The following is a 17072-nucleotide window of genomic DNA, read 5'->3' on the forward strand; positions in this document are numbered from 1 at the left end:
CTTATTTAATTTTATTGATTTTATAATTTTTTACACTAAAATATATAAAAAAAAAAAATGATCACTTTTATTCCTATTACAAGGAATGTAAACATCCCTTGTAATAGAAAAAAGCATGACAGGTCCTCTTAAATATGAGATCTGGGGTCAAAAAGACCTCAGATCTCATATTTAGGCTTAAATGCAAAAAAAAAAAGGAAAATTTGTCATTTAAAAAAATGACAGAAAAAAAATTGTCTCTTTAAGAGGCTGGGCGGGACTGACGTTTTGACGTCACTTCCGCCCAGCAGAGCTATGAGGACGGGTGGGGGCCATCTTCCCCTCACTACAGTCCTCACTCTCCAGGCGGCAGCATCGGATCTCCTCCGCCGCTACCGACGGCTCCGGTAAGCGGCGGAGGGCGCGGAAAAGCGGCGGGAGGGGGGGGGGCCCCTCTCCCGCCACCGATAACGGCGATCTCGCGGCGGAGACCGTCATCGTTTACACGGCCGCCCGCTGAAAACATGGATATCTCAGTTGTGGCAGCAGCTGCTGCCGTTACTGAGATATCCATGTTTAAAAAGAGGACGTATATATACAGTGGGGGGTCCTTAAGTGGTTAAGGACAGAAGGTGTTTTTCAGATTCGGCGTTTACAAGACTAAAACAGTTTTTTTTGCTAGAAAATTACTTAAAACCCCCAAAAATTATATATATTTTTTTCTAACACCCTAGAGAATAAAATGGCGGTCATTGCAATTTTTTTATATATTGTGAAAGATAATGTTACGCCGAGTAAAATGATACCCAACATGTCACGCTTAAAAATTGCGCCCGCTCGTGGCATGGTGTCAAACTTTTACCCATAAAAATCTTGATAGGCAATGTTTAAAAAATTCTATAGGTTGCATTTTTTGAGCTACAGAGTAGGGCTAGAATTATTGCTCTCGCTCCAACGATCGCGGCGCTACCTCACTTGTGTGGTTTGAACACCGTTTTCATATGCGGGCGCTACTCGCGTATGCTTCTGCGCGCGAGCTTGTTGGGACAGGGCGCTTTAAAAAAAATGTTTTTCTTATTTATTATTGATTTTATAATTTTTTTTTTTTTTACACTAAAATATATAAAAAAAAAAAAATGATCACTTTTATTCCTATTACAAGGAATGTAAACATCCCTTGTAATAGAAAAAAGCATGACAGGTCCTCTTAAATATGAGATCTGGGGTCAAAAAGACCTCAGATCTCATATTTAGACGCAAGAAAAAAAAAAAAGGAAAATGTCATTTAAAAAAAATTACAACAAAAAAATTGTCTCTTTAAGACGCTGGGCGGGACTGACGTTTTGACGTCACTTCCGCCCAGCAAAGCTATGAGGACGGGTGGGGGCCATCTTGCCCTCACTCGAGTCCTCACTGAAGAGCCAGCAGCATCCGATCTCCTCCGCCGCTATCGGCGGCGGAGGGCGCGGAAGAGCGGCGGGAGGGGGGGCCCCTCTCCCGCCACCGATAACGGCGAATCCGCCGCGGAGACCGCCGTTATCGTTTACACGCTCGCCCACAAAAGAGATGGATACCTCGGTTGTAGCAGCAGCTGCCGTTACCGAGATATCCATCTTTAAAAAGAGGACGTATATATACAGTGGGTGGGCGTTAAGTGGTTAATATGGTTGCATAGGTGTGCATTTTGATTTTATTACAGCACTTGGTCTTTTTGAGTGAGTCTTTCTGTGTGTGTGTGTGTGTGTGTGTGTTGTGTGTTTTTTTTTTTTTTTTTTTTACAAATATTGACTTATTTGGATCTGTTCATAATTCCCTCTGCCTTGATTAAGGCCCCTGTTCCAGCTGAAGAAAACCAATCCCCAAAGCATGATGCTGCCACCACCATGCTTCACTGTGGGTATGGTTTTCTTTTGATGTGCAGTGATGTATTTGCGCCAAACATACCTTTTGAAATTATGGCCAAAAAGTTCAACCTTGGTTTCATCAGACCATAACACATTTTCCCACATGCTTTTGGGAGACTTCAGATGTGTTTGCAAAATTTAGCCGACCATGGTGGTTTTTCTGAAAGTGGAGGCCTGCCTAGGTAAAAAAAAAAAAAAATACTGAAGCTGCTGACTTTTTTAATATATGGACACTTAACTGTCCAGGGAGCCCGCGATGTCGGCATCCCAAGCCGACCCGTCCCTTGGTTTCCGGGTGCACGCATCAGCATCCTCCCTAAGGGAAACAGGAAGTGGCGCCATACGGCTTCACAGCCTGTTTCATACTGTGCATGCGTGAGTCGTGTTGTGCTTTCTGAATGATCCCTGCTGTATTCTGGGACCTGTGTGTGTGTGTGTGTGTGTGTGTGTGTGTGTCTCCCAGGGGGCAGCAGGGGGAAAGGAGAAGGGGCTGGACATTGCGTATTTTGCTGCAGAAGATTGCGGCGGTCTTTCCCCGGAAGTGGGAGCAGATACCTGGATTTGACAGTTATCCGCTCCCACCCCTCCTGAAAGGTGCCAAATGTGGCACCATAGGGGGAGGGGGGAAGCCGATCGACGGAAGGTCCATATCTAGGTGTAACTTCTCTTTAAGAAAGGCTTCCATCTTGCCATTCTACCCTACAGCCCAGACATATGAGATTGTTGTCAAATGTACCACGCAGCCAGTACTTGCCAGATATTCCTGCAGCTCCTTTAATGTTCCTGTAGGCCTCTTTGGAGGGACGTCCAGTTCTGTGATTGTGTCATTTTCTCCACTTGATGACCACCTTTGCTGTGTTCCATGGTGTATCTAACGCCTTGGAAATTATTTTGTACCCTTCTAACTGATAACTTTTTAACAATGAGATCCCTCTAATGCTTTGGAAGCTCTCTGCGGACCATGGCTTTTGCTGTAGGATGAAAAAGAAAATGTCAGGAAAGACCTACTAGAACAGTTGCACTTTAAATGATGGCAGGTGTGCCCTGACTATTTTTAACATGAGTTTGAATGTGATTGCTTAATTCTGAACACGGCTACATCCCCAGTTATAAGAGGGTGTGCACACTTATGCAACCACTTTATTTTTACTCCCCCCCCCCCCCCCCCCTAAAATATTTCAGTTTTTTTTTTCAATTGAGTTGTACAGTTTATAGGTCACATTAAAGGTGGAGAAAATGTTAAAATGATTTACCCATGTCTCATATTTTTTTTTTTTTACAAGAAACCTGACCACCGTATGTATTATGGTTGGCAAGTGGGTAGTAGGGTGTAAGTAGAGCTGCTGACTGAAGGGCTTGCCCTGAACTTTACCTTTTGCAAAGACTATTAGTCACATGACCTTTTTAGTGTGGTGTGTGTGTGTGTGTGTGTGTGTTTTTTTTTTTTTTTCCTCTATAGAAGTCTGTAGGGACTAACTGTATGGGTTCAGCAAGACAATTCAACTAGAGGGTCTAAAGTTACTGAAGGCTGCAGCAGTTAGATTACTGTCTGGTGGGGGTGGAGGGGGGGGGGGGGTTAACTTTTACCCGTTTTTGTGAGCTGCTGCAATAAACTGACATGGAAGACTATTACTTCTCCCTTCTGCTACCAACTTCTGATGGTTATTTTCTATGGGTTTGTTCACACCATGAGTTTTTTTGCACCTGTTTCTGAAAGGGCACAGAGAAAACAATTGATTTTTATGTGCCCTGTTCAAACCACAACACTGGTATCCTATGCATATCTTTTCTGCATAGATAAAATGAAAAACTCACATGACGCCAACACTGTGGTGTGAATAGGACACCCTACATATATACAACTTATTTCCCTTGAATATTTGCAGAGAAAATTGTTAAGGGGGGAAATGGTGTGAACAAGCTCTAAATGCTGATGTATGGGGTGGTTCGCTGCTGAACTGAACTATATTTGATGGCTGGAATTCACACCGAATAGTCAGACAGGCCTCCTTTTCATCTACAAAACATTTGTTATTCTTCCACATTGTGTGTCTAATAAGAAGCAAATTCAAGTAAAGGATTTCTTTTTACATATTTATTGCTTCGGTGAGTGTTTCAGAGATGCCCTTTATGCCTTCTAAATTTGACATCCCTTTAAAAAAAAAAAAGTAATTGATAAGGTCAGGAGGTAGGAGAGGCTCACCGCATCACTGGCTTTTCAGGGAAGAAAACAAATAGAGATTAGATAAAATATGTAATGTAGATCTAGATCCCCCCCCCTCCCCCTCCTTCCCTGAGAAGCCTTGGCTGATGGTGTTAACCACTTTCTGACCGCCGCACGCCGATACACGTCGGTAGAATGGCATGGGCAGGCAAATGGGTGGACTAGTACATCACTTTAAATTTGCCGCCAGTGAGTGCGCCCACAGGTCCCGGGAACTCGATATTACTGGGCGGCCCGCAATTGAGGTCGGAAAAGGCAGGACAGGGGGATGCCTTTTGTAAACGGTGATCGCTGATGGGTCACTGGTAGCTCCTCCTCTAACAGTTAGAATCACTCCCTAGGACACACTTAACCCTTTCAGTGCCTCCCAGTGGTTAACCCCTTCACTGCCAATGTTGTTTTTACAGTAATCTCTTTTTTTGTTTATTGCATTGATCGCTGTATAAATGACCATGATCCCAAAAAGTCAGTCACGATAAAATAAATAAATAATGAAGCAAAATCACTGCCATTACTAGTAAAAAAAATGCCATAAAACTATCCCCTATTTTGTAGACGCTATAACTTTTGCGCAAACCACAAAATATACCCTTATTGCGATCATTTATTTTTTTAACCCCCCCATAAATACATGTCGGCCTAAACCAGTGTTTCTCAATTCCAGTCCTCAGGCCCCCCCAACAGGTCAGGTTTTCAGGATTTCCATTATTTTGCACAGGTGATTTGATCAGTTTCACTGCCTTGGTAATCACCACAGCCTTTTCATCTGAGGAAAATCCTGAAGACCTGTTGGGGGGGGGGGGGGGGGGGCGGCCTGAGGACTGGAATTGAGAAACACTGGCCTAAACTGAGAAAAAAAAATGCTTTTAAAAAAAAAAAAAAAAAATTGAGGATATTTATTATAGCAAAAAGTACAAAATATTGCTTTTTTTTTTTAGGCAGAGGTGATCAAATGCCACCAAAAGAACGCTCTATTTGTGGGGGGGAAAAGATGTTTGCTTGGGAGCCACATCGCACGACCACTCAATTGTCTGCTAAAACGACACGGTGCCGAATCGCAAAACGTGGCCCGGTCATTTGGCAGCCAAATGGTCCGGGGCTGAAGTGGATAAGCTTGTCAGCAAATATACTGTGAGCACAGCTCTCCTTCGGATGTGATCTTAGTTTTGGGGGTGCAGCTGCTAGCTCCAGTCCTACACTAGGCTTCCAAGAATATTTTAGCCCCTAATTGAAACTTTCTCATCATTTATCAATGGAATGAGTGTCCTAGCCAAGTGATGTTATATTTATGAAATAACAAAGCTTCTGCAGTAACTTATTTTACTACAATATTTTTTTTTTTTTTTTTTTTAACAGCTTAGGCAGTCTCAGTCTTATTGCACAGACACCGAATGCTTGCAAGAAAGTGAGTATACATGTTTGCTGTTGTGTCTTTTTTATGATATTTTTTTTTTTTTTTTTTTATTTATAGCTTCATTTATTTTCTTAGGCACTTTTTTAGAATGCTTAATCTTTTCAAATCATGTTTAATTTGCCTAAAGTGAACCTTGTATAATTATAAAGTAAAGAATAATGTGCTGTACATGTAATAAAAATAAATAAAAAAAAAAACGCTTTGGGAGCACCAGATTGGTTCCGCTAATGGCATAAATCCACTGGCCACTCGGGAAGGGACTAGAATGTAAAAAATGACTCCACAGAATAAAAGTCTTAGTGTAGTAATTTTTTTTTTTTTTTTAACAAAGTAAAAACAGCAGCAATGGTGGCATTTTCACTCACATGTAATAGGGCCTGGCACTAGGTGTAAATGGCGTGTGTGAGTCAGCTGATCCCTGGGGGTGGTGTGCGTTCCACGTCTCGCTTCGAAGGGCAAAGTCTGATATGGAATATCGAATATGGACCTGGAAATGACTGATCCCTGCTGACATATTGCAGTGATTGGCTCTTCAAGAAGTGCAAAGCAACAGGTTCTCTTTAATTCCCCACAGTAGGACACAGTAAATTATTTTTGCTCCCCTATTGCTCTGTTCAGCTGCCCATAGCAGAAGACCCTGACATGTAATTCAGGAGTCCCTTATATTGACATTCGTTCCCATATGACGGCACTGTTTTTTTGTGATTGCCTAGCCCTATCACAAGCTCTTCTGTACCTGGAATTATTGGTATTTTCTTCACTCCTGTTGGCTGAACAGAGTGGCAGTGGAGTTCTCAGGTATGTACCTCTGGGCAGGCCTGTTGGAACCAGACAGGCAAAGCAAGCATTTGCCTGGGGCCCCCGAGCTGGCCAGGGGCCCCAGCAGGGAGGGCCCTTGCCGCACAGCTGAGTCCTCCTGCAGTCCGGTCGGCTGTGTACCATAACCGCGCGGTACAGGAGAATCAGATTCCTGTTCCCGGCCGGACTGACAGGAAGTGCACACACCGAGTGTTCACTTCCTTTCAGTCCGGCCCCGGGAACAGCAAACTGAATCTCCTGTACCGTGCGGTTATGGTACACGGCCGACCGGACTGCAGGAGGACGCAGCGATGCGGCAAGGGCCCTCCCTGCTGGGGCCCCTGTGCGGACACCAACATATGCTGGCGTGTGAGGCGGAGGATAGAGGTAAGACGCCAAACCCCCCCCCCCCCCCCCCTTCTCAACTGGAAATGTCACACTTTTTTTTTTTTGTGCTTGGGGGGGGGCCCCAAATGTCTTCGACTGGCCCTGCCTCTGGGAAAGACGCATACCAACACCCTCTTTTGTAGCACATTAGTGGTGGTGGTTATTAGGCTTCTTGTGCAGTGTCTGAAAAATACAGTAGTCTGAGTTTACATTGTGTAAAGAGATGTTTTGATGAATAACTGAACAGTTTTTACAGGACCTTTTTGTGTCTGTACGGATGTTTATATAGGCTAGACATGTGCATTAGTTTTCGTTCGAATTCATTTTCATACGATTTTTGGCTATTTTTGTTATCGCTTTTAACAAACGAAAACTAACGCACAGAATCCGAAACATCCGACCTAAAAGAATGCTTTGTTTTTGTTGCTACAACAGTTCAATATAGATAGGCGATTCGACATGATGCTGACGATAGCAATCTGTGTCTATCGAATGTGCGCAACATTGACTCTATTAGTCAAAGATTATTCTACATAGAGAGAAGATTCAACATTCTAGAGACTGTTGGGGGTAGACCATTCGACATGAACGACGAAGATTCGACGAAGCAGCAAAAAACATACAAACGTTGAATCTGTCATTGAAGGCTTATGGTGTCTGTCGAAATTTCTAAGCAGCTTCAACAAGCAGCTAAACTGTTGGTTGCTGCAATCGTACATTTCCGGTCAAATGCTCGGCCCGTAGGCTATAGAAGAATTCGAATGTTTGTTGACTAGCATTAATTTATTAATATAATTTATGTACTAGTGTCATACAACATTAGAATTCTACTATAGCTTGTAGGCGGAACATTCGACTGGAAATGTACGATTGCAGCGTCGTACAGTTTAGCTGGTCCGTCAAATATTTTTAGAACATTCCACAGACGCCATAAGTCTTCAATGACAGATTCGACCTTAATTATTTTGGATGAATGCATTTTTTTTAACTAAACAAAATTAAACAAATTTCAAGAGTAACAACATTTTTTTATTTTTCGGACGAAAACTAAATTCCGAAACTAAATATTTCAGTGTGCACATGTCCAATATAGGCAGCATTTGCACAAACTGCTGTTACATAGAGCAAAATCTGATCATGTAGTATGACTTTACATGGTCTGTAAAAACTCCTGCCCCAGCCTTCTCAATGTGAAAGCCTGAGGGCTTTCACACTGAGACGATGCGCTGGCAGGAGAGAAAAAAAAATCTCCTGCCAGCAGCATCTTTTGAGCGGTATGTATACCACTCCTTCCCATTTAAAACAATGGGAAACCGTTGTAATACCGCCCGCAATGCGCCTCTGCAGAGGTGCATTGTGGGCGGTATTAACCCTTTATCGGCCGCTAGCAGGCAAATCACACGTCAATTACGACGGTATAGCGCCGAAATATCGGTGCTATACCACCACCTGCCCCAGTGTGAAAGGGGCCTTAGTGGCTTCACTGCTCCCCTGAATGGTATTCTCCTGACCATCCAGTAGGAAGTCTAGAGGTATTGCCTTTTTTTTTTTTTTTTTTTTGTGTTCAATACATTTTTATTGAAAAATAAATAAATAAATGTAACAGTCCTTTTACAAAATGGTGCATCATACATACAGTCTGTAAGGAAGGCCACCAAAAAATAAAATGTGTACAGTTGTCCAGGCAATACTAGACAAATCGGTAAGATAACAACCAGATAGTATGAATGAGGGGGTTACATTAACTATAACTGTATGATAACAAATCTCCAAGAACGAATTGGAGAGTAGAAGTCGGGTAAGAGGAAGAAAGGAACCAGAAAAAAAAGGGGGTGTAGTAATTGTGGTGCTCCATTTTTCGACATAGGCGATATTTGACCTGAAATATATGATATATAAAATGTGGATTAATTGGGTATTTTGAGACATTATCTCAGAGTAGGCTGAAGAAAAGGTGAACCAGCAGGCCCATATTGTGTGCACGATGGTTGCTAAATCTGAGTTCAAGTGTAAGGTCTTTCATATGGTAACTTTGGTCCATCTCTTGGAACCATTGTTGGATAGTAGGGACAGTGGATTGTTTCCAGTGGAGCGATGGAGTGCCCTGATCGGCCTACTGGTTCCACTGTACAGTGGAATAGGAGTACCCATGAATCATAAGATATGGGAAAACCTTGAATTATTTCAATCCAGTGGGCGTTTGTTCCTTTTATACATATAAATGTATAAGCTGTGATTGCTTCCTGGTTTTGAAGAAACATTCTCTAGGACTGCTAACCATTATTCTTATTTATTTTTTTATAGATTTTATTTTTATATGACATATAATGCATTCAAAAGTAGAGGTATATCCTCTAGAGCAGCCTTTTTCAACCAGGGTGCCTTGACAAAATCCCTAAAAATTGTAATGCAAGCCAGCAGGTGGATCAAGCCTGCCCTTTAGTTGCACAAAGCCACGGGTTTTCATTATGCACCATTATGACTAGACACTGACATCATAACAACGTCATCAGTTGACGAAGATGTCTGTTGCCTCCACAGCATTCTTGTTTGACCCTCCTGTGCCCCCTCAGCACTGGGGTCTTGTTAGTTTGACTGATGGGAAGAAATTGAGGGAGAAAAGAACTTTGGAATACTAGCCATTATCAATGTGCAAAAGTGTATTTGCTTTGGACGTTTTTAGAATGGGGGGTGTCTTGACTGAAAGGTTAAACTCTGTGTTCTAGAGGGCTATCCAAATTCAAAACGGTTCCAGTGCAGTTGTGTGACCATGTCGGTAGAGAAGGAAATTACAAAAGTGGAGCATTAGATTGGAGAAATTTAATAGGAAGGGTCGTCTGCTGATTTAGCAGGACAGCACACCACAGTCTGCGCAGTGCATAGGGCAGGCCTGGACAAATCTCAGGGACCTGGTACCATGCTGAAACATTTAGGAGCCAGCAAACTACAGCTGACCACCATGGGGATCACCAATTCCGAATGTTATTTTACCGACATATTTACACAAATACAAAGGTGTGTGCGCGCTCACATGTATATGACTATATTGATAAAATCAACAAATCCTGATTGTCATTGCCCCTGCAGACAGTACTGACTCGCATGCTTTCACTCTCCCAGTACTGACCCAGTTGTTGTCTTGCAATACTGAACTGTATAATCTCAGTGCTGACCCATATGCTTTCTTAAGGCCCATACACACGATCCAATTTTATGGCCATAATTGTCTGATGGACGTGTTGCGTCGGATAATCCGACCATGTGTATGTTCCCTCAGACAATTGTTGGCTGAATTAACGACAACAAATGTTGGCTGTTCATGCTCGCCAACTGTCTGGCAATAAATCTGTTATGTCGGTTTATCCGATCGTTTGTACACAAATCCATCCAACTAAAATCCAAAGTACAAACGCGCATGCTCAGGACCAATGTTAAACATCAGACAACAATAGCAGAAGTTGCCCAAAGGGTGGCGGGTAAAGAGCTAAAAACCACGTGGTTTGGTAAATGTTTGTTAAAATTTTGTGCCGTGTGTATGCAGAACAAGTTCACGGCCAAGGCCCTTCGGACCAAAATCCACAGAAAAGTCTGCTGGAAGTCCGATCGTGTTTAATAGGCTTAAGAATGCTTTCAAAAATTATACTGTGTCTACGGTCCTCAACATTTCCCATCAATGGTGTCCTTCATGCTGAGAAATACAGGTGAAACTCGAAAAATTAGAATATTGTGCAAAAGTTCATTTATTTCACTAATGCAACTTAAAAGGCGAAACTAATATGAGACTTCTTATATGCAAAGCAAGATAGTTCAAGCCGTGATTTGTCATAATTGTGATGGTTATGGCTTACAGTTCATGAAAACCCTAAATCCACAATCTCGGAAAATTTGAATATTGTGAAAAGGTGCAATATTCTAGGCTCAAATTGTCCCATTCTAATCGGCTAATTCAGCCATAACACCTGCAAAGGGTTTCTGAGCTTTTAAATGGTCTCTCAGTCCGGTTCAGTAGGAATCGCAATCATGGGAAAGACTGCTGACCCGACAGTTGTGCAGAAAACCATCATTGACACCCTCCATAAGGAGGGAAAGTCTCAAAAGGTAATTACAACAAATGAAGTTGGATGTTCACAAAGTGCTGTATCAAAGCACATTAATAGAAAGTTATGTGGAAGGGAAAAGTGTGGAAGAAAAAGGTGCACAAGCAGCAGGGATGACCTCAGCCTGGAGAAGATTGTGAGGAAAAGGCCATTCAAAAGTATTGGACTTTCACAAGGAGTGGACTGAGGCTGGAGTCAGTGCATCAAGAACCACCACCACACACAGACGGATCCTGGACATGGGCTTCAAATGTCGTATTCCTCTTGTCAAGCCACTCCTGAACAACAAACAACGTCAGAAGCGTCTTACCTGGGCTAAAGAAAAACACACCTGGTCTGTTGCTCAGTGGTAAAAAGTCCTCTCTTCTGATGAGAGCAAATTTTGCATCTCATTTGGAAACCAAGGACACAGAGTATGGAGGAAGAATGGAGAGGAACACACTGCAAGATGCTTGAAGTCCTGTGTGAAGTTTCCACAGTCTGTGATGATTTGGGGAGCCTTGTCGCCTGCCCACACTGCCAAAAGCACCAAAACCTGGTTCAATGATCGTGGGATTACTGTGCTTGATTGGCTAGCAAACTTGCCTGACCTGAACCCCATAGAGAATCTGTGGGGCATTGCCAAGAGAAAGATGCGAGACATGAGACCGAACAATGCAGAAGAGCTGAAGGCCGCTATTGAAGCACCCTGGTCTTCCATAACACCTCAGCAGTGTCACAGGCTGTTAGCTTCCATGCCATGCCGCATTGATGCAGAAATTGCTGCAAAAGGGGCCCAACCAAGTACTGAGTACATATGCATGCTTATACTTTTTCAGAGGTTGGATATTGTTCTATTTACAATCCTTGTTTTATTGATTGCATGTAATATTCTACGTTTCTGAGATTGTGGATTTGGGGGTTTTCATGCTGTAAACCGTAATCCTCACAATTATGACAACTCACGGCTTGAACTATCTTGCTTTGCATGTAATAAATCTATCTCATATATTGGTTTCACCTTTTAAAGTTGCATTAGTGAAATTAACTTTTGCGAGATATTTAAATTTTTCGAGTTTCACCCATAGAGGCAAGGTACTCATCCATATCATCAGGGAGGTGTGTAATGGGCCCAAATTGTATTCTGAAGCAGGACAATGACCAACATGCAGCCAACGTCATTGAGAACCATCTTCAGGGTAAAGAACAACAAGGAGTCCTGGAAGTGATGTTTTGGCCATTGTAGATCCCTCATCTCCCCGTCGAGTCTGCCTGGGATTGCATGAAAAAACAGATTTGAGGCAGCTTTGCAACCACAGAGAATGAACCACAGATCTTCTAAGATGTTTAGAAATACCTACCGAGTTCATTCAAAAACTGTGCAAATGTACCAAGAATTTGATGCTGTTTTGAAGCCAAAGGGTGGTCGCACAATATTGAAGTGATTTGTATTTCTCTTCTGTTCATTTACTTTCCATTTTGTTAATTGATAAAAATAAACTATTAAAATAATAGTGCAGCGCTGTATGGTGAAGCAAATGACACCGTACAATAAACAAGTATTAATGCAATAGATGTGGCATAGATAATTGTTACTATGCCCGCAATTGGCAAGACATGAAATTCAGCAAATTCAGATGTGAATAACGTGCTATGATCAAAAAAAGCAAAAATGCTAATAAATGTATAACATTTAATGACTTCAAAGTTAAAGTCCATTCAAAGTGAAAAATGATTAATGAAAAAATAATCCACCGATCGAAAAAAAAATGCTGCTCACTGGTTTGTGCAATCCACCACAAGGAGTAAAATGAGCACACTTGCCAGGAATTGTGGACTCTATTGGAGTAGGTGACTTGGTAGAAGTGTAAAGCAGCAATAACTAGGGCCTTCCAGGCCTGTAAGTTCAGTACTGTGGTCTTTTTCCAGGATAAAATGGTAAGCTTTCTATCGCAGAGAAAAACAATAAGGTAAGTAGGATATGGGATGCTACAGTGGGCGCTAAAGTATCCACCAAAGGGCAAACACTTTAATAAGAGGTATGGTGGTAAGAATTAAATGCAGGATAAAACATCCCTCCAGTACAGTTGAATAGCTGGGCATTCTTAGAAATTGTGTATAAAGTTTACGTGTACCATTGTGTGAAAAAGTATTTGCCCCCTTCTTGATGTATTCTTATTATTTTAGTTTTTGCATATTTCTCACATTTAAGTGATTCAGATCATCAAACAAATTGTAATATTACACAAAGGTAGCCCAAGTAAATCCAAGATGCAGTTTCTAAATTATTTCATTTATTAAAGGGGTTGTAAAGGTACATTTTTTTATTTTTCCCCTAAATAGCTTTCTTTACCTTAGTGCAGTCCTCCTTCACTTACCTCATCCTTCCATTTTGCTTTTAAATGTCCTTATTTCTTCAGAGAAATCCTCACTTCCCGTTCTTCTGTCTGTAACTACACACAGTAAAACGACACTTTCTCCCTGTTGTGGAGAAATCCTCTTGAGGGGGGAGGGGGCAAGCAGGAGTGTCAGGACGCCCACTAACACACAGCTCCTTTCTCTATCTGCAAAGTAGAGAGTGTCCTGACTTGCCTGCTTGCCCCCTCCCCCCTCGAGGCTTTCTCCACACCAGGGAGAAAGCCTTGCATTACTGTGTGTAGTTACAGACCGAAGAACAGGAAGTGAGGATTTCTCAGAAGAAATAAGGACTTTTTAAAAGCAAAATCGAAGGATGAGGTAAGTGCAGAAGGACTGCACTATGGTAAAGGAAGCTGTTTGTTTTTTTGTTTTGTTTTTTACTTCACAACCCCTTTAAGGGAAATAAGCTGTTCAAACCTGCCTGGCCCTATGTCAAAAAGTAATTGCCCCCCTCCCATGCTCAATCATGAATGAACTGTGATTAACCACAATTTTTGGAAAAAGGCAAGTTCAATTTCACTTGCCACACCCAGGCCTGATTACTTCCAAACCTTTTGGATCAAGAAATTGCATAAATAGAAGTTGTCAGACAAAGTGAAGCACGCTAACAGATCACAAAAAGCCACATGTCATGCCACAATCTAAAATTCGAGAACAGTTTACAAAAAAACATGTATCTGTCTAGGAAGGGTTTCAAAGCCATTTCTAAGGTTTTGGTACTCCAGTGAACCATGTGGCGAGCCATTTTCCACAAATAGAGGTAACTTGGAACAGTGGTGAACCTTCCCAGGAGTGGCCGGCCTACATAAATTACTCCAAGAGCATGAAGACGACTCATCCATGAGTTCATAAAAGAACCCAAAACATCTAAAGAACTGCAGGCCTCACTCGCCTCAGGTAAGATCAGTGTTCATGATTCAACAATAAGAAAGAGACTGGGCACAAATGACATCCATGGGAGAGTTCCAAAGCCACTGTTGACCAAAAAGAACACAAAGACTCATCTCACATTTACCAAAAAAACATCTTGATTATCCCCAAGACTTTTAGGCAAATGTTCTGTGGACTGATGAGACAAAAATTTTACTTTTTTTGGAAGGTGTGCATCCCATTACATCTGGCATAAAACGAATACAGCATTTCATAACTAGAACATCATACCAACAGTGAGACATGATGGTGGTAGCGTGATGGTCTGGGGCTGCTTTGCAGCTCCAAGACCTGGACCTGGAAGACCTGAGCTCTACCAGAAAATCCTAAAGGAGAATGTCCGCCCATCAGTTTGTGACCCCAAGCTCAACTGCACTTTGGTTATGCAGCAGGACAGTGTTCCGAAAACACAATGGCAAGTCCACGTCCAAATGGTTCAAACAAAGCAAAATTGAGGTGTTGGAGTGGCCTAGTCAAAGCCCAGATTTAAGTCCCATTGAGATGCTGTATCATGACCATACACAGGCCGTTCATGCTGGAAAACCCTCCAATGTAGCTGAATTAAAACAATTCTGCAAAAGAAGAGTGGGCCAAAATTGCTCCACAGCAGTGTGAAAGACTCATTGCCAGTTATCGTAAAACACATGCGTTTTACAGTTGTTGCCACCAAGGGTGGCACAACCAGTTATATGGTTTAGGGGGAAATTACTTTTTCACATAAAGCCAGGTAGGTTTGGACACTTTTTTTTTTTTTTTTGCCTTTTAATAAATGAAACCATCATTTTAAAGCAGAGGTCCACCTGAAATGTATTATTTTTTATATATATATATATATATATATTTGTATTTATTTTTTTAAAGCCAGCAGCTACAAATACTGCAGCTGCTGACTTTTAAAAAAAATTGACACTTCCCTGTCCAGCATGCCCGCGATGTCGGCAGCCAAGGCTGAGCAATCACTCGTCTCTCGGCTGCCCCTGCCGCCATCCTCGGTGAGGGAATTGGGAAGTGAAGCGTTGCGGCTTCACTGCCCGATTCCCTACTGCGCATGCGTGTGTAGCGTGTTGCACCCTCACTGTTCCCCGCTCTCTCCTGGGACCAGTGTGTTTCCCAGGAGACAGCGAGGGGGACAGGAAGTAGTGTGACTCCATGGGAGTCTATGCCCGGAAGTGGGTGCAAATGCCTGTCTTAGACTGGTATCTGCTGCCAAATGTGACACCGGGGGAGGGTTCCGAAAAGCGGAAGTTTCATTTTTGGGTGGAACTCCGCTTTAAAAACTGCATTTTGTATTTACTCGGGTTATCTTTGTGTGTTAATAAAATGTGTTTGATCTGAGTCATTTAAGTGTGCCAAGTGTGCAGAAAAATCAGAAAGTGGCCAATACTTTTTCACACAACTGTATGTCACCAAATGGATGACTGATCTCTCTATATACACTTAATTACCAAGTATTGGGACACCTGTCTTTATACACACATGAACTTTCACTGACATCCCAGTCTTCCGTAGGGTTCAATATGTCTATGGGAATGTTTGACCATCCTTCCAGGAGCGCATTTGTGAGGTCAGACACTGATGTGGGTGTTCTATTGAGGTCAGGGATCTGTGTAGGCCAGTTAAGTTCCTCCACCCCAAACTCTCTCATGTATGTCTTTATGGACCTTGCTTTGTAAACTGGTCTCAATCATTTGGTGGAGGGGGGATTATGGTTTGATATGGTGTTTTTTTTTTTTATTATTTTTTTTTTTTTCAGGGGTTGGGCTTGTCCCCTTGGTTCCAGTGTATGGAACGCTTAAAGTGGATGTAAGATGTCACATGACTCCCCGCCCACGGCTACACTTCTCATGGCCAGGCAGCGTCCCAAACCTTGCGCCTGTAGAGTTTAGGAGAGCGTGCACCCAGCAGAAGGAGAGCGTGCCCATGGCCCCCTGTCATATACACTCCTTCCTGTGCATGTCATACACTTGGAGCCATAGACTCTTGCTAGTGCATGAGATAAAGAAATGGGATGTCAGTCACAGCCGTGGGGGAAGTGGCCACACTCTGTGTCGTCTCATATTTTTTATTTATTTTTGCGCCTTAAAAAAAAAAAGGACAAGAGGATTGCTCAGAGCTGGATTAACTCTTCGTGGCAAGACTGGGTACAGATGACTTGACATCCTCTACTCTACTAGGTAGAAGTCTTCATTAAAACAAATAATAATAATTCGGGTTTACATCCACTTTAAGGTGTCAGCATACCAAGACAATTTGGACGATTTCATGCTCCCTATTTTAGGGATGGCACCTTCCTGTTCCAAAATGACTACGTACCAGTGAACAAAGCAAGGTCCATAAAGACATGGATGAGCGAGTTTGGGGTGGAGGAACTTGGCCTGCACAGAGTTCTGACCTCAACCTGATGGAACACCTTTTGGGATGAATTGGGGTGTAGACTGCGAGCCAGGCCTTCTTGTCCAACATTCGTGCCTGACCTCAAATGCACTTCTGGAAGAATGGTCAAACATTCCCATAGACACACTCCTAAACCTTGTGGACAGCCTTCCCAGAAGAGTTGAAGCTGTTATAGCTGCAAAGGGTGGGCCAACTCAATATTGAACCCTACGGACTAAGACTGGGATGCCATCAAAGTTGATGTGCGTGTAAAGGCAGGTGTCCCAATACTTTTGGTAATAGTGTATTTTAGCAAGTTTAGGTGGAGTCAGATATACTTCTATGCTTGCAGGTGTGACCTCTCCCTATGTGTGGCTACCTCATCTCTGCTACATTTTCTCAGACCTCTTTTGAATTGAATATAATTGTAGTCGGATTTAATAAACTTTGTTAGCCACTAGATATAAATCTTTTCAAGGTGTGCTCAGGAATGTGGAAAGTTCTTGGTGAAGAAGCCAAAACTAGCTATTCCTGTTTTAAAGTGAGTACCTGGTTTTAAATAGAAAGGA

The 17072-nt window shown here is 42.4% G+C and overlaps 1 protein-coding gene across 1 annotated transcript in view; it reads left to right on the forward strand.

Moving 5' to 3' along the window:
• The window catches only part of SMIM14 (small integral membrane protein 14), a 50344-nt gene that overhangs the window by 20927 nt on the left and 12345 nt on the right, over window positions 1-17072 (forward strand). The window contains exon 3 of the mRNA XM_040335113.1: window positions 5464-5512. Within this exon, the coding sequence (XP_040191047.1) occupies window positions 5464-5512 (49 nt within the window). The remainder of the gene's footprint in view (window positions 1-5463; window positions 5513-17072) is intronic.

The sequence above is a fragment of the Rana temporaria genome, chromosome 1, assembly GCF_905171775.1.
Source record: "Rana temporaria chromosome 1, aRanTem1.1, whole genome shotgun sequence".
NCBI classification, from domain to species: domain Eukaryota; kingdom Metazoa; phylum Chordata; class Amphibia; order Anura; family Ranidae; genus Rana; species Rana temporaria.